Source organism: Cercospora beticola, chromosome 7 (assembly GCF_033473495.1).
Source record: "Cercospora beticola chromosome 7, complete sequence".
Taxonomy (NCBI): Eukaryota; Fungi; Ascomycota; class Dothideomycetes; order Mycosphaerellales; family Mycosphaerellaceae; genus Cercospora; species Cercospora beticola.
This window is the reverse complement of record NC_088941.1, coordinates 814,765-841,471: the sequence shown is the minus strand read 5'-3', so window position 1 is coordinate 841,471 and position 26,707 is coordinate 814,765. Positions and strand designations below refer to the sequence as shown.

Sequence of the window (26,707 nt, the reverse complement as noted above, 5' to 3'; positions counted from 1 at the left end):
TTGGCCCCTTTCTGCCAATGGCTCTGGTTCCAACTTGGCGGGCATCGATGACCAGCTTGAATGCGGTGTCGACGTTGTAGACTTGGATTTTGAGAAGAGGAGATCATATTGAGATCATGACGAACGGCATTATATAAGAGTTGGCTTCCAGCACCTCCTACCCAAAGAGCTCAGTACGAACGCTAGCAACTTCAGCTCCATCTACCAAGATCTCATCTGCCTATACGAGAGCCTCCGTCCTCTCTTTATCTGCACTCCACCATGAAGCTCTCCCTGCTGAGCGCTGCGCTCTTTGCAGTAAGCTCCTCTGCTCTCGCCGCCCCAGCAGAAGGAGTTGCCCTTCACAGCAGGCATACTGCTCGGCAGTGCTCCAGCAGATTGCGCGACTTCAACAAATGCAAGCGTGACGAGGCCGACGAGCTCAAAGACTTTCAGGAATGCCAGCAAGGTCGCTATCCACCAGACTGGAATGTCATGGCCATGCTAACATTTTTCTGCAGATGCCCAAAAGAAGAAGGCTCTCTTTGACGCATGCACCAGTCGCCCAGCTGGGGATAACGCTCAACTCCAGCGCGAATACGACCAATGCAAGCGCGAGGAGCGTGCTCTCGAAAGGGCTGAAGACCTCTGCGACGACCAGGAAGACCGCATCGAGCGTGAGCTGAGAAGCTGTCGTCGTGCCCGCAACCGAGCGTGTGTCGATCAGAAGACCCGCGAGCTCAATTCCAAGAAGTCTGAATGCCGTAGGGCTGAAGCCGCAGAGAAAGCCAAGGATGATGAATGTGATCGTCGGGAGGACGCATTGAAAGCGAGCCGCAAGAGTTGCGGTCAGCTTGAAAGGGACTGGCAAAAGGAGCTGCGAGAGTGCGAGGAAGACAGGATTGAGTGGGAGGAGGAGAAAGCAGATTGTGCCCGCAAGGAGGCTAGGTTGTGCAAATAGTCGTCCTTGGGCCGCCGTCGTTCAGTGCGTCGATGGAGGATGAGCTTTGTTTTGGTTGTTGCTCCAATAGCTCTCGTGGATTCCTGACTCTTATCTTAGGTCAGCTTAATGTTGCATTCAGCATCTGATCAAGGCACTCACAAGGAGCGACAAGAACAAAGACAATACAATTTCATGGTGGAACCTCGACCAGCTTCACTACATTATTGCAAGACTTGCCACACGACAGCAACCACAGCAGCAAACCCTGCAAGGACTGCCGCCCACCTCAGCAAGCCCCTTTGTATCTGCTCCTTAGCAAGCATCTCTATTGCCTTACCATCATTGATTCTCGGAAAACTCACACCTTTCGGTACTTCCATATCCAATGCAGCACACAACGGCCCCCATCCAGCTCTGATATCAACAAAGAACAACTTCTCCGCAGGCACTACTTTCCGTAAATGCTCAATGTGCCTGTCCCACACAGGTCTACCACGTAGTACTTCCTGCGGTTCCCCAGGTTTCAAATACAGTTCTCCATACCTGCCATCCGCTAAAAGTGTCAGGAATCGAGGAAAATACCGCCAACAGGGAATCCAGAACATGATTATCCCCAAAAAAGCTTGCAGAGTTGCTGCAGAGGTCTGATAGATCGATTTCGCCCAAGCGTCAGGATCGCGGACCGTACATATTACTTTCGCTTCTGGGTAGAGTTCCAGAAGCTCTGGGACGAATTGAGCGAGCGGCGTATCTGCTGTGGCAACATAGCCTGTCGTACGTTCTCGAATCTTCTTGAGCACGAAGTCTTTATCGGCAGGAGATTTGTAAGGTGTTCGGGCGAGGACTTCCATCCAGGTCTTGATGTGGGTTTCATCGTCTGAGATTACGCATTGGGTTCCGGCATGGTAGACTGGACCTTTGAGGAGAATCTCGAGAGCGGCGCAGAAGGAAGCGGTGCCGGTTCGTGAGAGGCCTATTTGATGCATCAGATATGCTGCTCGAAGGGGACCGAGGTGAGATGAATTACCTGCACCAATGACCTGCACTTTTGCGCCAGCTTGCGGTTTTGATGCTTCAGCACCCATCGTCACATATGATCACTTTTGTCTATATCGTGTTTGTCCTCCTCGATCGTCATCGATTGATTTAGTGGTAGACTAGTCAAGATTGAGGCTAACCTTGGTCACCGCCCCACTTGCATCCCACAACACCATGTCTATGATGTGAAAGTAAAAAACAACTTCGCTGGGGAAGAAGAGCTTGATCGTTGTTTAATTGACTACATTAAATTGCACACTCCAAGAAGCTCAGACGCGACATGGAGCCAGCTGCTATGCTTACAAGCCAAGATTTTTCAAGACGGTACCAGGGGCCGGGACTTTGAGGTCGATGAGATAGTCATATATTGCATCGCTCACTGCTCCTGGGAATGGTTCGCTCAGATGTCCAAACCCGTCCCTGCTCAACAAAACCGCGTTCGCGTCACCGAATTGACGCTGTACGTTTACGGCTGCGTCGTAGCGCGTCAGAGGGTCCTGGTATGCATTCACAATCAAAATGGGGGTAGTGAGCTTCGAGCTGCCATCTTTGAAAGCCGTGATCTCATGCGGTGGGTTGTTGGATGGTACGGGCCAGAAAGGGCAGAAGGTGAGACGTACCCACGAGCCGGTGTTACCTCGTGTATGTGGGAAGGACGATCTTGCGTATTCCACTCTCTTACTGATTGTGGCATAATCGGGTTTTGTCTGTTCCGAGATTGCATCGGCACAGATGATCGCAACGAACGAGTACGATTCCGACGAGTTTCCTTCGCGCCTTGGAGATTCTTGGAACCTGCCTGGCGTACCTCGAGATTCGAGCATAGTCAGATGGAATGCAGTTTCCTGCCAAGTAGGACCAACGTTTGGGAAGGCAATCAAGTTGGCTAGTTGTTCCGTGACCTTGTCACCATGAACTCTGTTGCCGCAATCAATCGAACTGCCATTGCATGGCTCGGGAGAAAGGAATTCGATCGGCTGCTCGTTAAGGCGATCGATGAGATTGTCGAACCATGCCGGCAGGTTGTCCACACCGCTCAACACACAGCTGCGTCCGGCCCCTTCGCACCATTCAAAAAATCCTTCTGCAACCATCTCATAGCCTGCACTTTCTTGCACCCAACTATCAAATGGGTCCAGCTCTGAGTGATCGAGAACGCCGTCCAGTACCATGGCACGGATATTTCCAGGGAATAGCTCCGCATATTGTGCACCCAGCTGTGTACCATAAGACGTGCCCAAGAAACTCATAGGCTCGCCACCAAGAGCGATACGAACCGCCTCGATATCCTTTGCGCTGCTTGCCGTATCGACGTATCGCAACCAGTCGCCCGTTTGGTTATAGCAGCTCTGGCCCATCGCTTCCAGCTGAGATTTGAGGCGATTAAACTCATCTTCCGTTTGAGGGAAGAATCTGGTCTCCTTTCGCCACACTTCCGGGTCACAAAGAACGGGACGGGAGTTTCCAGTCCCTCGTGGATCGATCGCAATGAAATCGAAATGGTCTGTGAGGGGGTTGTGGTCCCAGTTATTGTAGCTGTACGGTGCTTTGTCAGACTGCTGCAATTTTTTGCCTGGGCCGTCACCTGGGCCTCCAGGATTGAAAAAGAGGTTTCCAATTTTGGCATCCTGCTTTTTGGCAGCTATCTTGCTGATGAATAGATCAAAGTGCTCGCCATCAGGCTTGTTCCAATCCACCGGGAGGGACAGGTTGGCACAGAATAGAGGTATCTTCTCGTCGAAACAGGGCTGCCATTGCACGTTTTTTTCAAAGCCTGTCAGAGTTGGTGTGGTGGCAAAGACTTCAGGCAGCACACTCAGTGCCCATATCGAGAACAACATCTGTAGCTGGCGTGGAAGGAGTGAGTGGCTCCAATGGAGTAGAGCTACAGAAAATGGAAGCCTGACAGCGCATCAGCTGTTTCATACATGCCTGACATGCGGTATTGACGTTGTGCTAGGATTGCGAACTCAATGGAGAACATGAGTCCAGAGCGCGCGACATGTTTTCCGCGTGGCGCTCGTCTCAGAAAATCTTACCGACCGAGCGGCCGCTTCTCTTCATGCCCATGTCCTTGTCGTCCTGTATCGTCATTTTTGGAAAGTCTGTGTCCTGCAGTACCAGAATAGGTTTCGAGGGCTCGCTAGCAGCGCTGTAAGTTGTCTGAAGTGGCCCTTATGAGATTCGAAGGAAGTCAACCGCTGGTACAATTTCAAGGACAAAATGTACATGCGCGAATTCATATGCTGTTCATAGCACATTGGTTCTTCGCTCCGTGGCCAGAGATGCGAAGTTCAGAAAGACTGTTTGTGAGGAAAGTGTTGGATAGCGTAATCAAATATTGGCAACAATGCTGGACCCAGGAAAGCTTGAGCAGTGAAGCACCAGCATCTTGCTTCTTGGCGGATGGCCATTCTGCTCACAGCACACCTCCCCTTGGACTCCTCTCGAAAGCTCTCGCGGCCTTACTAGGGGGCCAGGCTTGATAATGCACACTAGAGGTAATGCAGAGAAGACGCAACGATCCGGAAGCACGTTGTCTGAGTTGCAGATGCCATCGAAACCACAGGATACTCATGGAAGCTCAATCCATGGTTAGGAAGCATCAGTCGTCCGCCTGCTCGGACGCAGAGACAGCAGGTTATGAAGACACAGAAGCTTTTCAGGCATCCGGAAGAAGTTTGCTGGCAAATGATCGGGTACCGAGCTGGTCGTGACACAAATGATCAACTTGCTTAGGCCTGTAGGAACGCCACCGTTTGGGAGTTGCTGTGTTTGCGGATGGTATCGCAGATACTCGTCGTGATCGTGAAGGCTTTTAAATGTGTGAGCGATATGTTGCGAGACCGGAGTAGCGTGTAAGATTTACCTTAGAATTTACCCCCGCTGAGCCGCTGATGATGAACTCTGATCTTCTGTGCCTCTTCGTCAGTGTGAAGCTATCGGCTGCACGATGCAAGCCAGAAAGCTCGATTTGTATGCACGTTTGCGCAAGCTTCTGTTCCTGCTGCAATGCATCAAGCTTTTTGAGTACGTACGGTGCGTGTGAGAGGCTCCTGCGCGTCCCAGCCACACTGGTTGACTGAATCCTCAGGGTATGAGAGCAAAAGCGGCGCACCAATGGCGTCGCGGGTATCATATCAGCATCTATCTCGTTTGTTCTGTTCTAGCTACTGTTCACGCTAGACTATTTGCGGAGCAATGTTATGCCTGCCACATCCGCTGCGGGCAGACACGCATAGAAAGTAGGTGATGCAGCAATGAGATGCTCATTTGCAGCAAATGGGGAAAGGCGTGAATGTGCGAGCTCCGAGTGTAAAACCTGGTGTTGAAAAGCGTCCAGGGTTGAATAGAAGCAATCAAGTACCGCGGAACAGGAACTGCATGTCCTCCGGCGTGAGCTTCTCCATGGCCACCTTGTCATTGTTGATGGTGCCGTTGATCATGTTGGCCTTCTTCTCTTGAAGCATGACAATTCGAGATTCCACGGAGTCCTCAATGCAGAGACGAGTGATGACACACGGGCGACGCTGCCCAATGCGATGGCAACGATCAGCAGACTGCCACTCTGCTGCGGGGTTCCACCAGCTAAGATACTGTCAGCAATGAGCACAAACACAGGGGCCAGGATGAACTTACGGGTCGACAATGAAGACTCTCGACGCCTCGACAAGGTTCAGAGCGACTCCTCCGGCCTTCAACGAAACGAGGAAGATCTCGCACTCTGGCGTATTCATGAAATGATCGATACTCCGCTGGCGCTGGATAGGCGTCATGGATCCATCGAGCATCACTGTGTTGAAGCCAGCACGGCGAAGGCGCCACTCGATGAGTTGCAGCATCGATGTGAACTGCGAGAAGACGATAGACTTGAGAGTCTGCTTCTTGGAGCGCAGCTTGTAAAGGTCATAGATCAACATCTCGATCTTCGTGGAAGACGTCCAGTCCTCCATTTTGATGCGGTTGATGATCGAAGACTTCTTGACCACGTCTTCGTCTTGCTCGATTTCGGGCTGATCGAAGTCGATCGAAAGCGGAATGTGACAGCGAGGACAATCAGCTTCGCCGTCATCCTGCTCGATCGACTGACAGTAAGACTTGACGCATGCGCGGCAGAAGTCGTGCTTGCACTGGGAGCGGATGGCCTCTTCAGCCACCTCGTCGCAGATGTTACAAACAAGAACATTCTGGCCTTCGTGGGCATTCTTCTTCAACAGAAGATCGGGGTGATTGGCGACTTGCCGCATCTGCATGATCAGACCGAAGATGTTGGCATAGTTGTTGAGCATCACACCCCGAGCAACGTATGTGTCGAAAGTACGAGCCGTATTGCTCATGATGCTGGACGAGAAGTCACGCTCAATCGGTCCGAAGAACTCATTGTGGATGATGACCTCCTTGGGCGGTAGTTCCATAGAGCTAGTGTGATCGCGTTTCATGCGACGAAGCATGATGCGGGCGGTGATAAGGTGCAGCTTGGCCATAGCCTCGGCACGGTCCTCTGCCTCTTCAGATTGCGTAAGTGGGTTGAGCAGTTCCTGGTTGAACACCGACACATGCTCCATTCCGGCATGCTTGCACTCCTTGCACATGTGGTCATCGTCCAGCTGCCAGTGGAGCATGGCACAAGGGCATTTCTTGCAGAAGTAATCCGCGAAAGGACGTACTTCGAGGAATCGGAGAAGCGAGAAGAATTCGCCAATGCGGTTCTGCACCGGAGTGCCTGATAGACACCACTTGTAAGTGCCTTTCAGAGCAAAGCACGCTTTCGCTACTCCTGTGGTGCGAGACTTGATACTGTGAGCCTCGTCGAGGATGAGCCGATGGTAGTGAATGGCATGGATGGGCGAATCCTCCTTGACGATGTCTTCACCCCGGGACCAGCCTTTGATCTCCTTGCGATGCAGCGACTCCAAGCTGTTGTAAGATATCAGGATGACATCGAACTCCTTGAGCTTCTTGACCGACATGTTCTTGACCTTGTTGTTCTGTCCGTGGTAGACTAGAACCTTGAGCTTCCCGTCTGTATACTCCTCGATCTCCGTCTTCCATTGCATCAGAGCGACAGGCGGCATGAGAACAAGAGTCGGTTCCTTCTGTGGATAGTCGGACATGATCAGTGACACGGCTTGGATCGTCTTGCCCATGCCCATCTCATCGCCGAGCAGTCCGCCCTTGTAGTGTGTCTTCTCCTGCTTGATCATCCAGTTGAGACCTTCAAGTTGGAATGGCTTGAGCTTGCGGTTGATACTATCGGGCTGAAGAGCCGCCTCTGGCTGAATGACAGGAATCTTCTCCAGGTCCGTCCACATGGTCTTGATGCCTGGGTGCGCTTTTTCCAATTTCTTACGTTCGCGCTCCTTTCTGCCCAGGCCGACCATTGATTCGAGGTCAGCAGCGATCTGAGCTGCTTGCTCTGCAGTGATTCTGCCATGTCGCCGAGCCGCTTTGGCAGTACGTCGTCCGCGACCTCTAGCCGCGCCACGTTTGACAAGAGCTGGCGCGGGACGGGCAACAGCAAGCGGAATGTCAGACTCAGTGTCACTAACACCAGTAGATTCGGCCGGCTCCGAGGAGTCAACGACAAAGTCTTCGCTGTCGACTTCACTCAGCTCGTCATCTTCGCTGTCTGGGATCTGCTTCTTCACAGTCTTGCTGATAGAGCTCTTGGCTTTGAAGCTGGCCTTTCGTATGGGAGTCTTCTTAGCACTGCGACTGGAGCTAGCTTCGGCCTTGACCGGCATCTTGGATACTGATGACGACGGGTTCTTGGATATCTTATTTCTCGTCGATGTCTTCATAGGCATCGAGTCGTCTGTGTCCAGCTCGCTGAGCATACTGACATCATCCTCAGAATCGTCTACCACCACGGCTCTAGCTTTCTTCTTCGCTGGCTGTTCGGCTCCGGCCTCAGCATATTCTTCTTCCTGCAGGCGGATTGCCAGTGTCAGATCGTCCTCATCTTCTGAGTCATTGATTGTAATGACATTGCCGAGCATCGATCTCTTGCGCTTGCTGGCATTGGAGGGACCGCCACGCACTGAGGTCGCCGGGGTGGTCGCCGGTGTTTCGTATTCGGCGGACGAGTCGCGCGAGAGTCCATCGGTCGACGAGAGTGAGGAATCGGTTGGGCTCTGGCGCTTCGTGGCAGGTTTCTTGTACGCAGAACGCTCCATCGCTGATATTTGCGGTAGGACGACGCCTCTGGCAACTCTTCGTGTTGGGCGAACCACTATCTCTTCGTCGCTGCTGTTGTCGCTTTCCCCTTGAGGTGGGGTTCCGACGCTCGAACGATCGATGGATGTGGCAACAAGGCCTCGGGTCGTGCGAGTTGTCCGCTTTGGTGTGCTCAGCGAGGCCACGGAGGCTGCTAGATTGTCAGCGCTTCCATTCGAACTGGATGTGCCTGAACGTGATGTGCAAGCGACCACTGTGGGCAGAGAGAATCGTACAACTCTGTCCGGTGGCGGACTGGCGTTTTGGTCTCGCCATTTGAGGTTAGATTGGGGAGGAAAGCAAAAAGAAAGGTGTCTCTGCTTTATGCTGTTTTGCCTTCTGAGAGACAGGTGGCAAAGGAATTGGGAGGGCTCTTTGAGCAAAGACAAAAGTGCTGGACAGTGGCATGAAGTTCGGAGTAAGATGGAGCACTCACATCTAACAGATCTTGGGTCGCGGTCCAAGCGCGTGTCCGAGGAGGCTTTCGAGAAGCTTTAGTGGTCGATTTATGCAGGGGACAATGCAAGATCGACAAGGCTGTGGCGAATGTGGAACGCGTTGTCCTGGCGCGTCGCGCCGTCTAGACCGACGAGCTTCGATTCGATATGCGCCGTTCTGTCCAGCTTGTCAGTGACTACGAACCGCCGTCGCGATGCAATGAGCAGTGCTTTAATCGAGTTGCGATGTTCGTCGGTTGTGGAACCCGAGCAAGGGTGCTGATGAACCCCGGGAGGGGTCGTCATGGGCCAGGCAGCAAAAGCCAATTGGACGCGTCGCCCTTCACGCGTAAAGTGCTGCTGCACGTGGCAACGTGCCATTCACTCAATCAGAGAAACGTGACGGCCCTCCTCACACGGCCATACCACGTGCTAGCATGTCTGCTTCATTCTGGAATACCTTCGACAAGGTTGGTCGTACTGTTGCTGAGTAGGGCTATGGTAACGACATGGTCTTGTTCGCCAACATTTTAGGCCGACCTGGACCACAAAGTTGTCATCTTAGCGAGTATATTGACCTATGCTTGAATAACAAGCTCGCTTTATTGACAGCTATGTATTTGACATAGGACATTCAGTGATTTTTACGGCACTCTCGCGACGAAGCAGGTCGCGGCTGCACATGCCCGTGAGTGTGCAAATTTACAAAAGGACACTGCATCGGCTACAAATCAACGTGAGACTTCACAAGACACGAAGATGTAGCCAGAGAAAATCTGCAGTTCCCCAGTCACATCTAGAACTCTCTTTCCTCTCGAAGCACGTCCCAAATTTTCCTTCCTTGTCAACGCTTCCCGGCCTATCTTGGCTGTTGGCGCAAGCGTCCTGAAGCCCAGTTCTCGTCTGTTGAAGTCATGGAATATTGGTGTCAAGGTGTCTGGTCATATTGAGAACGCCGCAAGTGAGTATTCTGACAGAGGGCTTGGAGCAAGCGGTGGACCTTCGCGACTCTGAACATCTTTCTTGGCTTGATAGGCGAACAACTCGCGTGCAGCAAACCATGTACATCCATTCAATGCGATCTTCCGCAATCTAACGTGAATGAGAAGGTCGCGACATGCTATGCATGTCATCATACTCTGGTGCTTCCGTAAAGAACTTGAAGAAGACAGTGAAAGCGGGAGGCGGCGCACCTCCGGGAAGCTTATTTGGCTAGTCCGCTTACAGACTTGATGGTGGACGCAACACCAAGCGACAAGCTCAGCATTACACAAACCACTACTGGCGACAACCATCAACGCGCGACAACCACCATCGCCCCGTCCTGGTCGTCCGCGATACTCGCATGAGCGCCCTCTGAACAACCGAAAGCGGCCCCCGCCGGGCCCGCCGTGCGCACCACAGCTTCAAACCACTCCTTCGTCATATTCCCTTATGTTGACAATCACACAACCGCACGTCGACTTCTCCCCGGTTCAGCTCGCGCTGACTTCGCATTCCTGCCATGCCTCCTGCGAGTGGCAAGCGCAAACGACCCGAGCGGCAGCACTCCGATGATTCGTCGCATGCATCACCATTTCGTCCTGAGAAATCGCGAATGGCATCACGAGGAGCCTCGAGAAGAAGCAGCGCTGTCATGGAGGATGGTATCGAAGAGTCGAACACATCGACATCACCCATGCCCGCGAACGGGAGCACGCAAGATGCCTCGCGCCTAGAAACGTTAGTCACAAGTACATTCCCGAAGTCGACCGGCTGGCGCGCGGCGAGAAAAGACATACAAGCTGACCAGGACGCTCCACTCTAGGCCAGCCGAGAATGGCGATACACCAGTACCCGGGATTACTCCTAGCGCCAACGGGCAGGCAACTGGGGACGATGTGGCCGTGGACTCGCGATCGCCTTTTGAATATTCTTTCCTTGGAGACGAGACCGTGGTAGCATGGGCGGAATCCGGCAGTCAGGCAACGCTGGACATGGCCTCATCTTTAGGAGAACTGGAGACGAGCGATCTCGTTCAGGAGCTTATTCGGTCGGCATTGGACGGTAGATTGACTGGACAGCAAGCTGGTCATTTCGTCCGGGACCTCATCGCAGCGAGGGCTCAAGACGGAAGCGTTGATGTCGAATTTCTATTCCTCAACAACTTATCCTTTCTCTTCGAAGCCAGTCATCGTGGCAATGCCCTGAAGGCCCTCCTGGCCGCTACCGGCATCGATCAACAAACCATGCGACTGGAACTCGATATACCATTGCTCCAAGAGCTAGGCCTCGTGCGCAGCACTTTCGACAAGATGAAGACACGGAAGACCACCAACATGCTCTATCGCCAGGCAAACTTCAACCTGTTGCGAGAGGAGAGCGAAGGGTACGCGAAGCTGATCACAGAATATTTTAACACAGCGCAACAGGCTTTCGCCAAACGCGACGGGGATCCTTACATCGCCGAAGATGCGGTCCAACGGGTCCAAGCGCTAGTAGGAGCCTTCGACCTCGATGTCGGCCGTGTCTTAGACATCACTCTCGACGTCAGTGCGGACCTACTTGTAAAAGCGTACCCTTTCTTCATGAAGTTCTACCGTGCGAGTTCGTGGTGGCCCAGCAACGAGACCGTCGACAACGTCCAATGGGAAGATCAAGGCTTCAATTCGCTACCGACGTGGTGTCTGCCAGGATCTGGAAGATCTGCATTCACCGAGACTGAGCGAGAGCAACTGGCAGCGCTAAGGCAGAAACGAGACGTTCAGTTCTGGGAGTATGTGCGCCAAACTCGCACCAAGGCTTTTTTTGAGCTTGGTGCAAGAAAGATTGTCGATTTCGATACAGTCCGCCCGCTTCTTGAACAAGAAGCTGCACCGGAGCTCGATGCCAGGGGCAAGGAATCGAACCCAAACAAACGGCAACGTGTGAACGAAGATCGCAAATACATGCGAGAAACTGGATACCTCCCACCACCCGGCAATTTCGAGGCGGCTCAGCTCCTCGGTTTCAAGCTGCGATTTTATGCTTCTGATGCACGCAATCCAGATGACACACTACCAGACAATCTGATCTATCTTACGGCGCTTCTCATCAAAATTGGATTCGTGTCTTTACGCGACCTCTACCCTCACCTGCATCCGAGTGATGATGATATGCTAGCAGAGCGGAAACGACTCGAGAAAGAGAAGGCAGAAAAAGAGGCAAAAGATCGTCCCGGAGGTGGGATGAATGCTCTTCTGGCGGCTGGTGCCTTGCCAGACGAAGGGCCGGTCTCGAAGAATCCTCGCCTCGAACTCAACAAGAGCGGCGGCGCAACGCCGTCACAAGAGAAGAAAGACGACAACAAGCCTGAGCTGCCTAGCCCTACAAACCAGAAGATTTTCCTGCTCAAGGCTCTTCTGCTTATTGGGGCACTCCCTGAAGCTCTTTACATCCTCGGCCGTTTTCCCTGGTTGACGGAAGTGGACACCTCTCTCCCCCCGTTCTTGTTCCGCATAGTACGGCACATGTTGAGCAAAATGACCGAGCTCACGAAACCGACTCTGGACACGAATCCTATCAGACAGACACGTGACCGTCTCATCAATACCACATCGCAAGCGGATGGCCGACTACCAGTGGCTTCTTGGTCAGTCAAAAAGCCAATACGGTGGCTGCACAACGATGTCTTCAGCGAGTCCGGTGAAGAGTACAGGCACTACTACAGCGACTGGAGCGACAATGTACCAATCTGTCAGACGCCAGAAGATGTCTTCCTATTGTGCGACACATTCATCGGCCTCCTCGGACCAAAAATCGGACAAGATACGCAGATCTATGGCACACTTCTCCGTCTTGTTGAACAGAGCTTGGCGAACGATTCCTCAGCTCCGAACCGTGCGCGCTGTCTATCGTTGATGCGTCGCCTGCTCCTACCAGCGTTGAGCTGTGGCACACACAATCCGCAGCACAGCCAGCAGGTCTATGACCTTCTCAAGACATATTCCTTATCGACCCGCTACAACGTCTATGCGGAGTGGTTTCAGGGCGCCACTTCGAGACAGCCCGACGTGCGTGTCGCTTTTGCACGCAACAAGGCAGAGGTTCGGGACGTCCTCCGTCGGGTATCCAACGATACTGTCAGGAAGCAAGGCCGAGCCCTAGGCAAAGTGTCTTTGGCAGCTCCGGGCATCGTTGTGACTGAGATGATCAGTCAACTCGAAGTCTACTCCAACATGATTCCAAGTCTGGTTGAGTGCACCCGATATTTCTCGCCCATGACTTTCGAGGTGCTCACTTGGGCGCTTATCAACTCGCTCAGTGGCAATGGTCGAAGCCGTATGCAAGGCGATGGGATGCTGACCAGTCCTTGGCTTCAAGCATCGTCACGTTTTGTTGCCAATCTTTTCACCAAGTACACCTATCTCAACCCTACGCCAATACTGCAGTATTTGGCATCGAGATTGCGTGTTGGGGAAACGACCGACCTGGAGATGCTCGAACAAATATTGATTGAGATGGCTGGCATTCGTGCTGACGTGGAGTTCAACGACGCCCAAGTTGTGGCAATGGCAGGTGGTGTGTCGTTGCAGAGTTACATTCTCGAGCAGCTCTCCGACAAGAGGCACACGAAAGAAAAGGAGAAGCCATCAAGACGTCTCATCCAGTGTCTCAACAACTCTGGTCTGGTCGGCCAGCTCTTGATTGCCATGGCACAAGATCGCAAGTTGTACGGGCACGGGGATGAGCTCCACTATGCGCCTCTCAAAGTGATCACGAACAACCTGGACAAGATCTCTGCCGTTTTTGCTCAATATCTTGAGACTTTGAAGTGGCACCTTAAACCACAGGAGCTGGAAGCAGCGTTACCGGAAGTTGGGGCACTCGTGCGAGACTTTGGTATCGATCCCGACGTGGCGCTCGTGATGCGGCGTGTGGCTATTCGCAGCCGTATGAATGAACACGACACGGCTAAGAAGCAGGACAGCGACAAAAAGGAGAAGACGGAAGACTCCACAGCTGACAAGCACGGTGATGTCGTAATGAACGACGACAGCACTGGTGGCACCCTGGATGGAGACAATGCTCACCATGCGGATCCACAGTCCTCTACAGCCGATGACAGCTCCGAGCAATCGGCCCCCAGCCCCTGGCATCCTGTGCTCGCGGCAGTCATACAGCAACTCACCGAGGCGCTTCCAGATCTCGCGACTCGAGTCAGCGTTCCATTCTACGTTACCTTCTGGACCCTTACACATCAAGACATTCTCGTGCCAACCGACAGCTACCAGAAGGAGACGAACCGCATTGAACAGGAGATCAAGCAGATCAATGCTGATCGCAGTGATGTCACCAGCATCGTGGCTAAGGAACGTGATGCTCGAAAGAGGACTCTGCAAAAATGGTTTGACAGTCTCAAGTCAGAGCCAATGCAACACATGGCTTCATACATGGCCGTACGTAATCGAATCAGTGGCAGCAAAATTGGCAATAAGGTGATCCCGGGCGAGAACGCGTACTGGTTTCCAAAATCAACGGCCACGGATCAGCAGCAGATCAAAGCTGAGAATGATGGCAAACATCAAGCTTTATTGCAGGAATGCTTCCTTCCTCGAGCGATGATGTCCGCCGTTGACTCGCACTACGCTTTCGAGATGCTGAAGCTGATGCATACAAACGGCACTCCGGGGTTCAGCTTGATGCATCTTCTCATTAATCTTTTCAAGAAGAAGCAACTCACTTCTCTGATTTTTGAGGCTACGCAGAATGAAGCTCAGCACCTTGCACGCTTTTTGCTGGAGATTTTGAAGCTTCTGCACCGCTGGCATTCGGACAAGTCAATGTATGAAAAGGAGGCTCTGGGACTTAAGAAGAAGCTGCCTGGCTTCGTGCGCCAGTTCGAGGAGAACGGCGAGCCGAAGCTGGTAATGGACTGGGAGTTGTTCCGCAAGATGCTCTTCAACTTTCACTCCGCACTCAATGGGGCACTTCAGACCTGCTTCGAATCTGGAGAGTACATGCACATCCGGAACGGTATGACGGTTCTCAAGGGCATTCATCAATTCTTCCCGGCCCTCAAATTCATGGGTAAGAACATGATGGAACAGGTCGAGAGGCTGTCCAAGGAGGAATCACGGAGCGACTTGAAGCTGTCTGCTATGTCATTGCGTGGACCCCTCCTGGGCAGGGAGAAGCAGTGGGTCCTGCCGCAAGCCTTCAGGCTGGGCGAAGTCTCGAAAGAGGGCCGCAAGTCGTCGTCCTCTCGGCCGGAGACACCTCAATCAGCTTCCAACAAGCTCAGTGCAACTGCTCCTGACTTCAAGCCATCGACCACCAATGGCGCGCCAAGGAAGGAGTCGGCTGTGGAAGACGGTGAGATCGAGGACGAGAAGATTGCTGCGGCCAAAGCAGCGAATATCGCTTCTATTGCTGTCAAGGAGCCTACTGAGAAGCAGTCCGGCAGCAAAGAAGTGCCCAAATCGAAGGAGTCGAGATCGTCCCGGCCAACGGCCGCACGCGATGCACCTCGCAGTGAGTCAAAGCCATCGACGCCGGTACCATCACAGTCGAGGACCGCCTTGCCGCCGTCGCTTCCGCACCGTCCCGACTCAAGAGATGCTTCGACCCGGACGGAAAGCTCAAGACCACCGCGAGATCTGCCCCAAAGACCCGAAGAATCAGCGTACAGTCGGTCACACTCCGGTCAGCCTAACAATCGAAATGTTAGTCGTTACGGTGATCGTCAAGACGATCATTACAATAGGGTTGATAGAGGAGGTGAGGCACGCCCTGCTTCTCGAGATCAGTCACCAAGTCACCGCACAGCGACGGGCAGAACAACGCCGATGGGTGCCCGAGGATCTTATCGCGATGAACGTCCGTACGAGCGTGGACCCTCAGATGGTCGTTATGCTCGTGACGAACAGCATGTGTCGCGCAGAGAGCCGAGTGCTCACCATAGCAGAGACGCACCTGATCCACGAGAGCGGGTGGGCTCCTCAAATCGCCCTTCGGAAGGCGGCATGCACCCTGACCGGATGGGACATCTGTCCTCAGTCGCCGTCACTCCGGAAACACATCGCACGCCAGCGATTACGTCCAGTTCTGCCCCTGCACAGCAACAGGAGCAAGTGCCAGTCAATCCTGCCCGCTTGGCACTTATCAATCAGGACTCTTCGGCAACTGCGAGTCCACGATCAGGTAGAGATCGACCACATGCGGATCATGACCAACGCCGCGACCGAGGCGGGCGACCAGACGAGCATGGTGGCGCTACAAGCTTTCCGCCACGATCTGACAGTCGCTCCAATGCGCGCCATAACGACAGTCCTCGCGATGCTCAGAGCAGGTCCGAGCCTCAGCAAGATCTGGCTCCGCGCGGTCCTAGGTCCCGCGGGGGCCGACTGCAAGAAATGCCACCACCCTCCCAGGAATCGACCTATGGCCGTTTGAACGCCCCAGCTGATCCGCCTTCGGGCCCTAAGAATGGCCCGGCAGGTAGAAGCGGACGTAACTTCACGACTCCACAAGCGAGCCCAGCATCTGCGCAATCACCTACGATGGGCAGAGCACCCGATCAACCTGCCCCTCGGGGGCCATCTCGGCAGCCGAGTGGCTCTATACAACAGATGGAACGCGGGCCCGCGCCTAATTCTGCCCCGAGCACCCCTGCAACTGAGAGCGGACCTCCAGTTCACCCCAGTAGGCTTGCGCACCTTGGACAACAGCCTTCGCCTATCCAGACTAATTTTGCACCCAACGGGCCCCGCAGCGGAGGTTTGAACTCTCCGGCAGCAGCACCTCCATCAGCACCTCGTGGACCAGGGCGCAATGGGCCTTCATCCAGCACGCCAACAGGACCTTCCCCTTCCAATACTCTACCACCTTCAGGTCCCGCAACAGCTGCGGAGAGGCAGCAGAGGAATCGCCAACGCGATCGCATCAATGCTACGCTGCAGGATAATGGCACGCAACCGGGTCAAGGTGTGCAATTCCGAGGTGCATCCTCCAGACAATCGAGCATATCCGGCGGTCCTGCGATTGCCTCGTCTATGGCGCCTCCTGTTGCCCCGTCCTCGGATCTCTTCCAGGGTCGACAGGATCGTGCAGAAGATCGTGGTCACCGACATCGCGACGATACACGACAGTCGAACAGTCGTCATCCCAGCCGTGAGCGATCGCACAATGAGTCGACATTCGGTCCAGGCCATGCTCCTCCACCACCAGCTAACCCAGCCGATGAGGGACGCAGCAGGCGAGATGGACCACGGGATTCGCGCCATCCGCGTGAAGATCGACCTCGCGAGGCGCCGCGAACCGACCAGAGAGGTCCGGAGCGTCAGGGACCTCGTGCAGATGAAGGTCATACACGTCGTGGACCACCCTATCCGTCTGGCTCGTTTGGCGGTCCTCCATCAGCACAATACCAGAATGATCCCCGACAAGGCGGAGGTGGCCGCATGGCACCGTCTGGACCTCAAGCCGACATGCGAGGTGGGCCACCACGACGTGAAGACGAGCGGAGGGACCCGAGCGGCAGAACGATGGGACGTGAAGACAATGGGCCGCCAGGGAGCTTAGATGTTCGAAAGCGTCGACATGAGGATCCTCAACAAGGATTCGACCCGTCAAAGAGAAGAAGAAGAAGCGGAAGACCATAGCGTGTTAAGCCGTAGAAGGCACACTTTTTGTCTAGACGTTTCAGCAGCATGAGCGAGCGGTCTGAGCATGGGGAACTTGTAAATTGGAAATTATACTTGTAACATTGAATCGAAAGATACCCAGCGTTGTAGCCTTTCTGCAGTCTCGACTAGCTATTCTATCAGACAGTCGAACTAGCATTTGTCTTGGCGCGGCTCTCGCTTTCGTTTGACCACAGTCGCAAGTTGGACCGTGCTGAAGCTGGAAGCTCGTCACCACGTGCGTCATTCGCTGGCCGGAGCTCCTCCTTCCTGCACGCCAAACCACCCAATTGAAGCCTGTCAGGAACGGCCGCGGTAAGTGAATACATGACGAGACATTGAACTACCTTACAACTGTCGCACGCGTCTTCTCTGAACACCACAACACATCATCTCCTTCGGCCCCTCCATTTCCTCCCAACACCTTTGCACGGCGCGACCAACGCGACCAACGCGACAATGGCTTTCCGCTTCACACCGGGCCTCTTCAACCACTCCCTCCGCACACCCCTCCTCTTCGGCAGCGCAGCAGCCTTTGGCGCAGGACTCTGTTTCGCACAACATTCGAAATTCCTATACAGGAGACCTCTCCTTCTCGATTCGAGCCCTGCGGCCATAAGTCCCAAAGACTGGTCTTTCAATCAATACCAAACCGACGCGCAAGTCCCCGTGGTCAAGGATGGGAGATTTAATGTTAGGAGTGTGAGACAATTGAGTAGTGGGAGTATAATTGGTACGTCGACATACATACATACAAACCCACTTGTCATCACGTCATGAAATGCTTGAGCATCGAGTGCTGATATGATTGATTTTTATCTAGGTCTCGTAGCCGGCCTCGCAGTCTCCACATTCTCCAAATCCCTCGTCCTCATCATCGGTCTTATGATTGCAGGCGTTCAAACAGCAGAAAGTTATGGAATTCATCTCATACCGTATAAGACGATTGGAAAATATGTGAAAGGTGTGGATGTGAGGAGTGCGGTGCAGGATAATGTTGCGTTTAAGATTAGTTTTGGGTTGATGTTTGCTTTGAGTGCTTTTGCGGAGTTGCCGCAGTGATGAGTAATGGGGAAAGGGGGGAGGGGGAGACGGGATGGGGGGGAAATGTACAAGGAGTGGGATGGACAACGTGAACTTCTGGGACAGGGCAGGATGGAGAGGAGAACGTGTAAGATGCCGTCGTTGGGCAGATTTGCAGAGGAAGCATTGCCACACGGCAGCCGAGCTCTCTGGATATGGCAAATCCTACTCATGAACTGGTGGTACTGAGAGATAAGAAACAGTCTCTGCGATGTACCAGAATGAAAGACACAGCGATATGCTTCGGTTGCCACACTGTGCACCGAATTTCTGGCCGACCCGAAAGACATTATTGTAGATCCAAAGCTCGTCACTTCTGCTTACTTGTGCTCAACTGTAAATCGCAGACCACTAGATGATCTCTTGGGCAGAAGCGCCCAGTCCAGGGCCAATATTGCAGTTCACATTATTGCACGATATAACTGAGAACGAGCGAAGCGAGATGCAAGTCAAAAGATTCACCATTCTATTCCCAATTCACCTCAATCAACTAATCCTCTCATATCAAACTCACGTGGTCCTTCAATAGGCCATCGTGCTTGGGTATCATCTACCTGTACATAAAAATGTTAATAGAAAACCTGCAAAACCCTCCGCCCACCAACACCACGCTCTAACGCAACAACAATGATCAAAAAACAGATCCTTATGACAAATTACGCCCATAAACCATACCCACAAATTCTTCAAAAACAAAAAGTTCTTCACATATCCTCCAACTGTTTCAAAGTCTCCTTCGCAAGCGAATCATTCGCCTTGCTAGACAGCGTCATCCAATGATGAGCAACACACATAATAAGTGGGTCCAGACGATGAGGGTCTTGGTTCTTTTTCCATCGGGCTTCGAGTTCTTCTTTGAAGACATCTTTTGGGCGCGTAAATGGTGCGATGATACGGTCCATGAGTTCAGGGTGAGTGAGGTATAGTGTTCCCAGTTCACGCTGTGCGACGATGTGGCCTTCTTTGGCTGTGATTTGCAAGAGGTGTGCGGCATCTGCCATAGTATAGCGAGCGACGTCTTCGGCCGGTGGGCTCGGTGCCGCGAACGTAGCGGAGTCGCGCTCTTGCTGTGCGATGGAGGAGCTGCGTCCGTGACCACGATTGTTGGAGTGGTAGGCAATGATGCTGTCTGCTGTCTCGACCATGATCGTTCGCACCTCGGTCTTGAGACGCGTGATAGCAACGGCAGCGTTCGCGAAAGCCTTGCCTTCTGGCGTGTTGTGCAGAACGGCAGCAGGCAGTAACGAAGCTATGCTTTGCATGTCCCTGAAGATGGTCTTGGGACGCAAAGAGCTCTTGGCGAATAGATCACGGAAGCCGGCGATACTCGTCTCAATCATATCGTCGGCGCCCGTGTGCAGCTTCAGGTCTTGTACGCCCTTCACGAACGACGCCGCAGGTGACATGTTGCTGCGCTGTTCCTTCATGTAAGGGCCCAGTAGGCGATCGATATCGTAGAGGCATTTCAGCTTTGTCGTAGGGTTACTACTGGCGACAAACTTCAGCATCAAATTCTCGAAAGCATTGTCGAAATCGAAGCGCATCATAGTCGGCTTTGCTGGAATTTCCGAGTCTGCTGTCGGTGTCTGCGAGCCTGCACTTGAGTGCCAGGTTTGGATGCTCCGGAAATATCTCTCAGCAAGCTCGAGGCCCAATCCAGTCCAAAACGCGTGATCAGTCTCACTGCCATCATTGAACAGTGTCGAGGTCAAGTCGCTAAGCATGAGACCAGTCACACGTTGTCGAAGCTTCTCGAGAGCCTGCGAATCGGCGGACAGGCTGTTGCTAGGCTCAGGAGTTGGAGCGACATCGGGAGCCCACTGCGTCTGAGAAGATGCGACACTAGTGGCACTAGATGGCGAATCAACTTCTGACATGGCCGGAGACCAGAATGGCACAGACGACCGATTCGTCAGAGTCGGACTTCGGGCATCCAAGTAGTCACGCGAGCTGGAGTTCGACAACGTGTGGGACGTGTTCGAAAGGCAATCATTGCTTCGAAGCTGTGAACTCAACGAGAGATAGTCCGAGGAGAGAGTGTTCCCGTACAAGTTTGGCAGGAAGTGCGATCTTCTTGGGGGCGAATCTCGCGTTCGCAGTGAGGTGTCGCGAGCGAACAACGTGTTTGACCACAGTAGGGAGTTGTCGGAGGGCGAGTTGTTGCTTACAAGGTCAACACACTTGCGGATCTCGAGAAATAGCTTATGCAAACGCTCTTCACCGCGGCAAAGGTTGTCGATATTCTCGCGCTGCATCCACTGCAAGGTGGCCCGTGCCTGGTCGTCACTCAGCTTGTTAGGCCCGCAGTATTCCGATCGAGCGGATAGGATGTCCAAGATCTGAGCTTCCGACTTGATGTGCAGACTGCCGATGGAGTATCTGGACGTCGGCCAGTGTCGCAAAGGCTGGGACGTCTTCGTCTTGGGCGTCTTGCTAGGCTTTCCCATTATTCGCAAGGCACTCGCTACAAGACGGGCTTCTTCGTAGGCAGCCGAAGTGCGAACATCCGCGACGTACCACATCTTGTCGCGCAGTGCCTCATTCTGTTGAATGATTGGCTTCAGATACATGCTGTGCATGGACGAGCCTGGCTGTAGGGTGGCCACCCAGCGTTCGCAAACCGTCTCAAGTTCAGCCCATTCGCTGATCGAGCGTTGCGCGCTGCCCTGCAGGGCGTGTAAGATGCGTTGTAGCACGACCGCACTGTCGCCAGCGAGAATAGCGGCATGCACGTCGTGCAAGCGTTGAAACCATCGCTGTGCTTCCGCGTAGTCTCCGGCGGTCTGACAATCCCGTACTGCGTTTTCAAACAGACGCTCAAGCTTTGTCCATGTTTGCGAGGAATACGTTGCACCATTCTCCAGTGGCTCGGAGGAATCAAGGTGGCCGTACAAGTGCAGCAATGGCTTCAGCTGATGAGCGACTTCTCGATGTTGATCGCCAAGAGAATCAAGAAGCGTCACGGATTGGTTTGTCGACAGGAAGTAATTGCGCTGTGCAAGCCGGATCTCGGAGCACTTCTCACGCATGCTGCACAGTGACTGGGATCTGGTCTCGACAGCCACGACGTCCCAAGATTCCTTAATGGCCCCGGTCCTGCGAGTGGCCAGATCTTCGAGCTCGATGCAGGCATCTTTCACCTGAATCTCGTTTGGATCATCGTCTACCAATGAAACGTCACTGACATTCGCATTCGCGGTCTCGCCGTACTTTAGGAATGGATTGAAGGGATCAGCGGTATATTGGTCAGGTGTCCTCGTGTTACGGAACAATGAGAAACCAGACACTGAAGATGCTGAAGACTGCAGGCCAGACTTGGAAATGTCGCTATCGGAGGAAATGGAGATTGGTCTCCGCCGCGGATATAGGGCCGAGAGAATGGTTGTGACATCTCGTAGCGATAGAACAAGAAATGGTGACGGTTCAGGAACTGGCTGAGCCTTGCGGATAGAAGGACGAGACGGTGGACCAGAGATCCGGGCCATAATAGAGTTGACGCGGTTTGCGGTCTCCGGCATGATCGGATTGCCATGCTTGAAGTAGTATGCAACATCAAAGACTGCTTTCTGTGCTCTAACAGCGATTTCTCGAAGTATGCGTTGGCGAGATAGATCAGATGTGTAATGATCGGTCGTCATCATATGAGCCTGCCATGAGTTGTTAGTGAACTTTCCCTGTCTATCGAAAAGTGTGAGTCTGATGTTACCTCTGGCAGATTGATTACGTCCATGATGAATGAGTTGAAGAGCCATCTAGTCAGGATAAACGATGGAAAACCACGCTGCTGTGGGGAGTCTCGAAGTTTCTGGGAGACAGCTTGGCAGAAAGAAAGAGCACCTGGCGGAATCACACTCGGCGAGTGCTGGTCACCAAAGAGCGCAAGGAGGGAATCCGTGGCCTCGGCGTAAAAAGCTTCAATGCGAGCCTCGTCTTGGGCAGAGACATCTGGCCGGCCTTCAACGCGGGCGCGAAAGGTCTGCTTAGTCGGCTGTTCCAAAACAAATGCACCACGCTGGAGAGTCTGAAGCATCCACGTCTCGAGCCGGTCCTTTCCCAGCCATGGCTCGAAGTTGGACCAGATATCCAAGAGTGCTGGAACAAGTCTCTCACTGCCGGGTTTCTGTTCTGTAATGACCTTGGCGCATACTGTGGCCCATACCTCTGTTGTCCGTCTGCGATCCGCCTGGTCGTCAAGCAGTGGCAATCCGGGGCCGAAAATTAGTGCCTCCAGCGGACTTCCATATGCGTAGGCGTTGAGCACATCCACCTGGGCGTCCACGGCGAATCCTAGTGGCCTGGAGTTCCGCGAAGTCCGGGTTGAGGATGCAAAGACGGAGTCGCTAGATCTCGAAACAACGCGCTCAGGAAGTAGCGCGTTGAGCTCTTTCGGCGTTAGTGCCGATATGCGTTCTGCTAGAAAATGACCATCATATCTTAGCTTCGCTAAAAGGTCAAGCACTACGTTCCGAGAGGCGCTGGAGATGTCGTTGAGGAACGACTCAAATGGCTTGGCTGCCACCGGACTCTGGTTCGCTCCTGGGACGGGTGGATGTGAAGTTTTGGCCGCATCCTCACAAACATGCTGGAAGGCGTGCAATAAATTCGCAAAGCTGGATTTGTCCTCGGCCCTGATACACTCGGCGAGTGTTCGCTGCACTGAATGGGCGGTTAGACGGAGCCTGGCAGCTTTGGCAGTTGCAATCTGGAGTCTGTGCAGCTCCTCCTGGGCGTGGAGGCAGCGGCGTTTGTGATATTTCTGCAGACGCAGCAGGTGAGTGATCTCGGACAGGCACGCCACATCTTCGAAGCCATTCGTCGAAGGAGCAGTCGACCTGACTACAGTGTCTCGCGGAAGCTGGGGTCGATGCATTGTGGAAGGCAGAGCCTGTTGCGAAGTCGCCTGTTGGGTGGTTATTTGTCCGGATGTGGTGGGCGGCGAGTTGGGCTCCCACGGTGGTGCCGCTTCGTCGGCCATGTTGGGTTGCGATGGAGGGCCAGGGCTTGGCGGGTTGGGCATGAAGTCGAGATAGCGCGGAGAGCCATCCAGATGTGAGGTTCCGGGCGTGGAAGACCTCGAAGCATGGTGCGAGGTGCGCGGTGACACGAGGTCGGAGGCTGCATGAGCAACATGAGTTAGCGCTGCGGTTGACAGAAGCCAGCATTCGCCAGCTCATCATACAGGATGCTCTGGCGTATCACGGGCAGCAAACGGCAGCAAGCACGTCCAACATACATGGCCCATCCTTCTCCTCGCCTTCTGGTGGCGAGCGCGTGTCCGGCATGGCCTGCGCGGCGACGACGTGGTTGGATTGTCGCAGTGTTTCGCGCAGAGGTCATTCCATGTCTGCGAGCTGCGGCGCAACTGAGTCGCTGACGCCTGCGCCGAGCTTAGAATATGCTGCCACCCGGGCCTGCTCTGGCACTGCTCCCAGGCACGCCTTGACCGGTTGATGTTGATGAGTGGTACGTTTCCAGAGTCAGACGAGTGAAGCGAATTAACGAACAAAAGACATGTGTGCGTGTGTGATCAGACCTCATCGCCGTTGATCGCACTGCTTCTTGCCTCCGCCGGCAGCTCACCACGCGCACGAGTCGCGGTCCGCTGGCAGACCGGGCGATGATTGGCGAGGCGGCTTCACACCCACACACCCTACCCAAGCTCCCCAGTGCTGCATTTGGCGGCGTGCAGTGCACAGCTGGCGAGCTGACTGGCGATGTGTCCGCTAGCTTGCGCATGCGCTGGCTGCGGATTGGATGCTGGCACAATGTGAGGACGGGTAGTGAGCTGGCCTCACCACGCATATTCTACCCTGCTGATTCGTCACACTGCTCTGCGACGCGGTCACTCTCCTGCGGCCAGCTCGCCTAGCCTGAGATGGGCAGTTGCAGGCTTGCAGCGCTCCATCAACTGTTGGCCCGACCACGACAGACGTCCATTTCAATGGCCACTCCACTTGCATACGCGCTGCTGCTGCTGCTGCTGCTGCTGCCGTGTCGCGACAACGCCTCGCGCAAATGCAGCCGGCCGTGGTGAGACGAGATCCAAAAGCTCCGCGACGCCCGGCGAGTCGAGCTGCACGGCATAGTCATCAGTAGGTCGTGGCGAACGGGTGCTCCGCTGCTGCAACGGCAAAGCCAGTAGTCGCCAGCGCAGCATCATCAGCGGAGCAGCAGCAAAAGCATGCGAACCATCTGACCTCGACGTGTTCGCTGTCCGCCTCGCCCGCCTCTCGTCCCTGAATCTGGTTGTCCACTCGGCTTCCACTCGCACATGTGGCAGCAACGCTACTGCAACTTTGCGAACGGGAGGAGCACTTTTCTAAACCCACAGACCTCCATCGTTCATGCGAAAAGACGGTCGACGTCACCGCTATTCACTATCTACAGCAGTACTATGCACTCCGCCCTGCTAGGAGGTAGGTGAGCTCTCCGAACGATGCCTTGCACATTGTATCACGACATTCAGGCACGCCAAGTACCACAGACACGTCACCGACTCCCAGGGATGCCTTGCCTTGACTTCCACGGAGCCTGGGGAGAGAGAAAGTTACAATCCTCGAAATATGCTTCTCGAACCGCTTCTAGCCGGAGTACTTCCCGCCTGCGTACCGTACTTCACGTCAAGGCATGGGGTTTCAATGCTGGTTGCTGGCCTGTTGAGGGTGATGCGCTGTCACGACTCCACTTTCAAAGCTGATGCACATGTGCTACGGCATTGAGATGTCTGCCCTGCCGAATGGGTGAGAGAATCGCCGTGAAAGAGATCATCCTCTCTCGCAGCACACGATCGTGGCTGCAGTTAATTTAGCTGAGAGTCTGGCCTGCATGTCTACAAAAATCCCAATGCCAATACCAATGGCCTGTCCTTTCCTCTCGCGGCTGCCTTTTCGCCCGGGGTCTATTTTCCATCATTATCACCAAGAATCGCTTCCAACCAGTTCTAAAACGCCATTTCAAACGCCGACAGCCGTATCCCATAACCTTCGTGAAAATTGGTCATCAACAGTGAGAAACATCTCTCCTCCCAGGAACTGTCCAGCCCCATTCCACCTCACATAATCTTCCCTTACAACACCTCCACCTCAACCACCCAAACCTCCAAACCTCCCTCTCACACCGCCACCACCCCTCCCTGCCCTCCCCCTTGCTGTCCCTGTTGCTGCCCCCCACCAACAGCCTGCAAATACTGCAAAATCGAACAATCATTACACTGAATCAACTTCTGCAAATCCACAACCTGCTGCTGCAAATTCTGCACCGCCTCCATCGCCGCCTGCCTCTCCTGTTCCAACTCCTTGATATACGTCGCCGCCGTCGCAATAATCATCGCTTTCGAAGGTAACCTCGGGGGCAAAGCCGAATCTTCCACATCGGGGGAACAGACGTAGGCGTTTTTGAGAGAAGGTAAAGAGAGGCGTAAGGTTTCGATCTGGGTGTTGAGGTTGTCGCGGTAGCGTCGTTCGATTATTGTGTGGGGGATGCGGCGGTGGGGGCGGATGGGGCGGGTTGGTTGGGGTTGTGATTGTTGTTGATCTGAGGTGAGATGGGAGTGTTGTGATTGGGTTTGGAATCGTTGTTTGGTGGCTTCGGAGCCGGATTCGGAGTCGCTACTGACTGCTGTTGAGGCGATTCCGGCGGGAGGTTTGGGAAATGTAATGTTCGAGTCGCTTGTTGATCGCGGTAGAGTTGGGCATACGATATTGCCTGTCTTGCATTCATCTGGGATGTTCCCGCTGATGCATTGTAGTGATGGAAAACAGTTCACAATCTCCGTGGACTTGGTGTCCATGTCTGCCATTGTGTGTCCTGACCTGATGAGTGGTCTGATATGAGTTGTGTCGGTCTCTGCTGATTGGTCTCTTGGAAGTTTGTCTGGTATGGCACGCAACTTGGATATCGTGATATGTGGTGAACTATGTACGTCCTACAACACTCAGCGAAGGATCAGTATATATGTTTGCCGACTGTTACACGAGCCCAGACTCTGTCCTGGGCAGAGTCTCGCGATCAACGTTCCCGCAAGTGAAGGCCGGTGCCGTTGTGCTACAGCCTAGCCAGCGGGGACGCTGCGCAAAACGAGCATTATACCGTCGAGGTCCGAAGCGCGGATCACTGATTGGACATCTCTGTTAGTCAGACAGTAATCGATTGATTAAGACATCGTTTTTGCAAGGAATGTGGTGTGAGGTGGCGTGGTGCCATCCACTTTTTTGCTGCCGAAGACTGGCGTCCTCCGACGTCCGTTGGGAAGTCCGCGAGCACGGGCTTCTCTCCGCGCATATGATTGAATGCATGCGCAACGCAGGATCGGATCCTTTCCTTTGGCGCTCTTTCTGCTGTTTCGAAGTACATTGGTGGAATCGTTCAGG

The 26,707-nt window shown here is 53.8% G+C and overlaps 8 protein-coding genes across 8 annotated transcripts; 3 read left to right on the top strand and 5 right to left on the bottom strand.

Annotated features, from left to right (window-relative positions):
* Positions 1-261: 261 nt before the first annotated feature.
* On the top strand, positions 262-940 carry RHO25_010591 (uncharacterized protein; the record flags this gene model as incomplete). Its single annotated transcript, XM_023602506.1, has 2 exons — positions 262-448; positions 501-940. The coding sequence occupies 2 exons, from the start codon at positions 262-264 to the stop codon at positions 938-940; spliced, it is 627 nt and encodes a 208-aa protein (XP_023451112.1).
* A 203-nt stretch (positions 941-1,143) lies between these two features.
* RHO25_010590 (uncharacterized protein) lies at positions 1,144-2,007 on the bottom strand (the record flags this gene model as incomplete). Its single annotated transcript, XM_023602507.1, has 2 exons — positions 1,144-1,895; positions 1,950-2,007. The coding sequence occupies 2 exons, from the start codon at positions 2,005-2,007 to the stop codon at positions 1,144-1,146; spliced, it is 810 nt and encodes a 269-aa protein (XP_023451111.1).
* A 252-nt stretch (positions 2,008-2,259) lies between these two features.
* RHO25_010589 (uncharacterized protein) lies at positions 2,260-3,801 on the bottom strand (the record flags this gene model as incomplete). Its single annotated transcript, XM_023602508.1, has 1 exon — positions 2,260-3,801. One exon carries the CDS (start codon positions 3,799-3,801, stop codon positions 2,260-2,262), a length of 1,542 nt encoding a protein of 513 aa, XP_023451110.1.
* A 1,518-nt stretch (positions 3,802-5,319) lies between these two features.
* Positions 5,320-8,452, bottom strand: RHO25_010588 (uncharacterized protein; the record flags this gene model as incomplete). The annotated part of the gene is made up of 3 exons (XM_023602509.2): positions 5,320-5,548; positions 5,600-8,327; positions 8,413-8,452. The coding sequence occupies 3 exons, from the start codon at positions 8,450-8,452 to the stop codon at positions 5,320-5,322; spliced, it is 2,997 nt and encodes a 998-aa protein (XP_023451109.1).
* A 1,665-nt stretch (positions 8,453-10,117) lies between these two features.
* Positions 10,118-17,234, top strand: RHO25_010587 (uncharacterized protein; the record flags this gene model as incomplete). Its single annotated transcript, XM_023602510.2, has 2 exons — positions 10,118-10,335; positions 10,421-17,234. The coding sequence occupies 2 exons, from the start codon at positions 10,118-10,120 to the stop codon at positions 17,232-17,234; spliced, it is 7,032 nt and encodes a 2,343-aa protein (XP_023451118.1).
* A 480-nt stretch (positions 17,235-17,714) lies between these two features.
* On the top strand, positions 17,715-18,317 carry RHO25_010586 (uncharacterized protein; the record flags this gene model as incomplete). The annotated part of the gene is made up of 2 exons (XM_023602511.2): positions 17,715-17,988; positions 18,079-18,317. 2 exons carry the CDS (start codon positions 17,715-17,717, stop codon positions 18,315-18,317), a joined length of 513 nt encoding a protein of 170 aa, XP_023451117.1.
* A 725-nt stretch (positions 18,318-19,042) lies between these two features.
* RHO25_010585 (uncharacterized protein) lies at positions 19,043-23,620 on the bottom strand (the record flags this gene model as incomplete). Its single annotated transcript, XM_023602512.2, has 3 exons — positions 19,043-21,985; positions 22,045-23,453; positions 23,572-23,620. 3 exons carry the CDS (start codon positions 23,618-23,620, stop codon positions 19,043-19,045), a joined length of 4,401 nt encoding a protein of 1,466 aa, XP_023450604.1.
* Positions 23,621-25,449: 1,829 nt separating this feature from the next.
* RHO25_010584 (uncharacterized protein) lies at positions 25,450-26,136 on the bottom strand (the record flags this gene model as incomplete). Its single annotated transcript, XM_065603303.1, has 1 exon — positions 25,450-26,136. One exon carries the CDS (start codon positions 26,134-26,136, stop codon positions 25,450-25,452), a length of 687 nt encoding a protein of 228 aa, XP_065459375.1.
* Positions 26,137-26,707: the final 571 nt, after the last annotated feature.